This window comes from Crocuta crocuta, unplaced genomic scaffold, assembly GCF_008692635.1.
Source record: "Crocuta crocuta isolate KB4526 unplaced genomic scaffold, BGI_CrCroc_1.0 scaffold323, whole genome shotgun sequence".
Classification (NCBI taxonomy): domain Eukaryota; kingdom Metazoa; phylum Chordata; class Mammalia; order Carnivora; family Hyaenidae; genus Crocuta; species Crocuta crocuta.
This window is the reverse complement of record NW_027536465.1, coordinates 1,534,837-1,537,691: the sequence shown is the minus strand read 5'-3', so window position 1 is coordinate 1,537,691 and position 2,855 is coordinate 1,534,837. Positions and strand designations below refer to the sequence as shown.

The 2,855-nt window shown below is 37.5% G+C and overlaps 1 protein-coding gene across 1 annotated transcript; it reads left to right on the top strand.

The window, feature by feature from the left end:
* Positions 1 to 1,614: 1,614 nt before the first annotated feature.
* Positions 1,615 to 2,559, top strand: LOC144218867 (olfactory receptor 5AN6-like). The gene has a single exon (XM_077748846.1). It carries the CDS (start codon positions 1,615 to 1,617, stop codon positions 2,557 to 2,559), a length of 945 nt encoding a protein of 314 aa, XP_077604972.1.
* The last annotated feature ends 296 nt before the right edge of the window (positions 2,560 to 2,855 follow it).

Here is a 2,855-nt window from a genome sequence, read left to right as displayed (position 1 = left end):
GTTTCCTTTCTTTAGGGACAACAGCACTCTGTCTTCTACCTGTGTTACATTCTCACTAATCCTTTCAACTCTTTCAATCTTTTACTTACTTTTTAACAAGCCTTTTCCTTCTGTCTTTGACTTCGTTTTCAGCAGTATATTGTCTCCTTTTTGTTGCTGCCTCCAACTTGAACTTAATCTCTGTGATAGTGATTTCTTAAGTTGATTTTGAGCACTGTTTTTATATGTTGATCTTGCTAAACTTTCATTACTTCCAATTACCTGTACAATCTTTTTTGTTTTCTACATAGACATTCGGATCATGTGGGAATAATGACTAATTCTCATATTGCTATGTAGTTTCTTTTGGATTTTCTACAAAAGTAACCAGATCCCATGGAGGCAAGAAAAATATAATTTCTTTCTTATCCTCCAAAGTTGCAATTCTCATAGCTGTTGCTGGCAATGTAAAATTGTACAGTCAAGTGAATTGTATGGTATATGAATTATATCTCATAAAACTTTTTTAAAAATATGCACTGGAAAAGCTATTTGACAATTTCTTTTAAAGTTAAATGTACACTTACCATATAACTCAGCTGTCAAGTACTCCCCCCTCCCCACAAATGAAAGCATATGTTTACACCATGATTTACTCGCAAAAATTCATAAAAAGATTTCTTTATAATAGCTAGAAGTTAGAAACAATTCAAATATCCATCAACAGGTGACTGGATGAACACATTGTGGTATATATGTACAACGAAATATTACTCACCCATTAAAAGGAACAAACTATAGATGAAAAGCACAAACAACTACATAGATGAATTTCAGAAAGATTTTGTTGAACAAATGAAACAACATAAAAGAGTACTTACAATTTGATTCCATTTGTTTTAAAAATCTAGTGAAGGTCCCCTAATATAGAGTGACAAAAAGCAGATTGGAGGTTGCCTAAGGCAAGGGGTTAGGAGAGAGGACTTATATTTTAAAAAGACACAAGAGAATATTTTGGAAGGAAGAAAATGTCCTATGTCTGATTGTGGTGGTGGCAAACAGGAGAGCAAATTTGTCCACCTTATAAAATTGATATATTTTTATCATCAATAATTATAATCAATAATTATACTTCATTAAAGTTGACCTTTTAAATGTTTATTTTTTTGAGAGAGAGAGAGAGCAGGGGAGAGGCAGAGAGTCAGGGAGAGAGAGAATCCACAGCAGGCTCTATGCTATCAGCACAGATAGCATAGATATCAGCATAGATAGATACCTTTTGCTGAGAAGGTGATCTAGTGCCTGGTTTTGGCACTAACAACAATGTCCTTATGTTACTTTTTTCTTTTTCTTTTTGGTATTTTAAGTAGAACAAGTCTCCATTAGGAAGCTGTTTTTCCAAAAATTAATGGATTGGAAGTGGTTGGTGGAATTATCCTCTTTTACATGTGGGAAAATTGATGTGCAGGACCATTGTAGCTATTTAGGGGCAAAGTTAACCAGGGTTATTTTTTCTAAAATGGCTCCATATTTCTCTTGGCTTTGTGTTTAACATGAGTAGAAGTTTTCAATAGAAATTGGGACAACAATTCACTATTCTCTTCTTTGTCTACTTATCCTAGAATTACTAATGCAATGGCTGGAGGAAGGAACAGTACAGCAGTTACAAAGTTCATTCTCTTGGGATTCTCTGAATTTCCAAAGCTCGCCATTGTCCTTTTTTCAATATTCCTAGGGATCTACCTCATGACAGTTTCCTGGAACCTGGGCCTCATCACTCTCATCAAGATGGACTCCCATCTGCACACACCTATGTACTTTTTCCTCAGTATCCTGTCCTTGCTGGACATCTGCTATGTTTCCACTATAGCACCCAAGATGCTCTCAGATTTCTTCAAGAAGAAGAAATACATCTCCTTTGCAGGGTGCACTATACAGTACTTCTTCTTCTCTAGCTTGGGTCTGAGTGAGTGCTGTCTCCTGGCAGCCATGACTTATGACCGATATGCTGCCATTTGTAATCCTCTGCTCTACACCACCATCATGTCACCCACCCTCTGTGTGCAGATGGCGGGGGGATCTTGTGTAACTGGATTCTGTGGCTCATTTGTCCAACTGTGTGCCTTACTTCAGCTCCATTTCTGTGGGCCAAATGTCATCAATCATTTCTTTTGTGATCTTCCCCAGCTGCTGATCCTTTCTTGCTCTGACACCTTTCTCTTTCAAATCATGACCTCTGTGCTCACAGTGATCTTTGGACTCACATCTGTCTTGGTTATCATGATATCCTATGGTTATATTGTTGCCACCATTCTGAAGATCACCTCAGCTGAAGGCAGGTCTAAGGCCTTCAACACCTGTGCTTCTCACCTAACAGCTGTGACTCTCTTCTTTGGTTCAGGTATATTTGTTTATATGTATCCTAACTCTGGTGATTCCCTGAGCCAAAACAAATTGGCCTCAGTTTTATACACTGTTCTAATCCCTATGCTAAATCCATTGATCTATAGCTTGAGGAACAAGGAAATCAAAGATGCCCTAAACAGAAGGAAGAAGAGAATCTTTTTCTGGTGTTACTAATTATGGAATTTATTTCAAGTATACGATATAGGAAAAATTGGTGACTAAAGCAGTGACCCACAATTCTCCTAACTGTGAGATGAGTTACAGTTGCTTCTCTCTCCCAGTATAAATCTGTGACTGGCACAAGGACAGGAAAATGCATGAGAAGTAACTGGAAGCTCAACGTCTCCATCCTTCATCAGTTATGAACCAATACATCAATAGGCCAAACAATCTACAACTGTATTTATAGCTAGTTGTGGTGGTGTGACCTTTCACCTTCAATATTCCATCCCTACCTAATGTTCTACCTC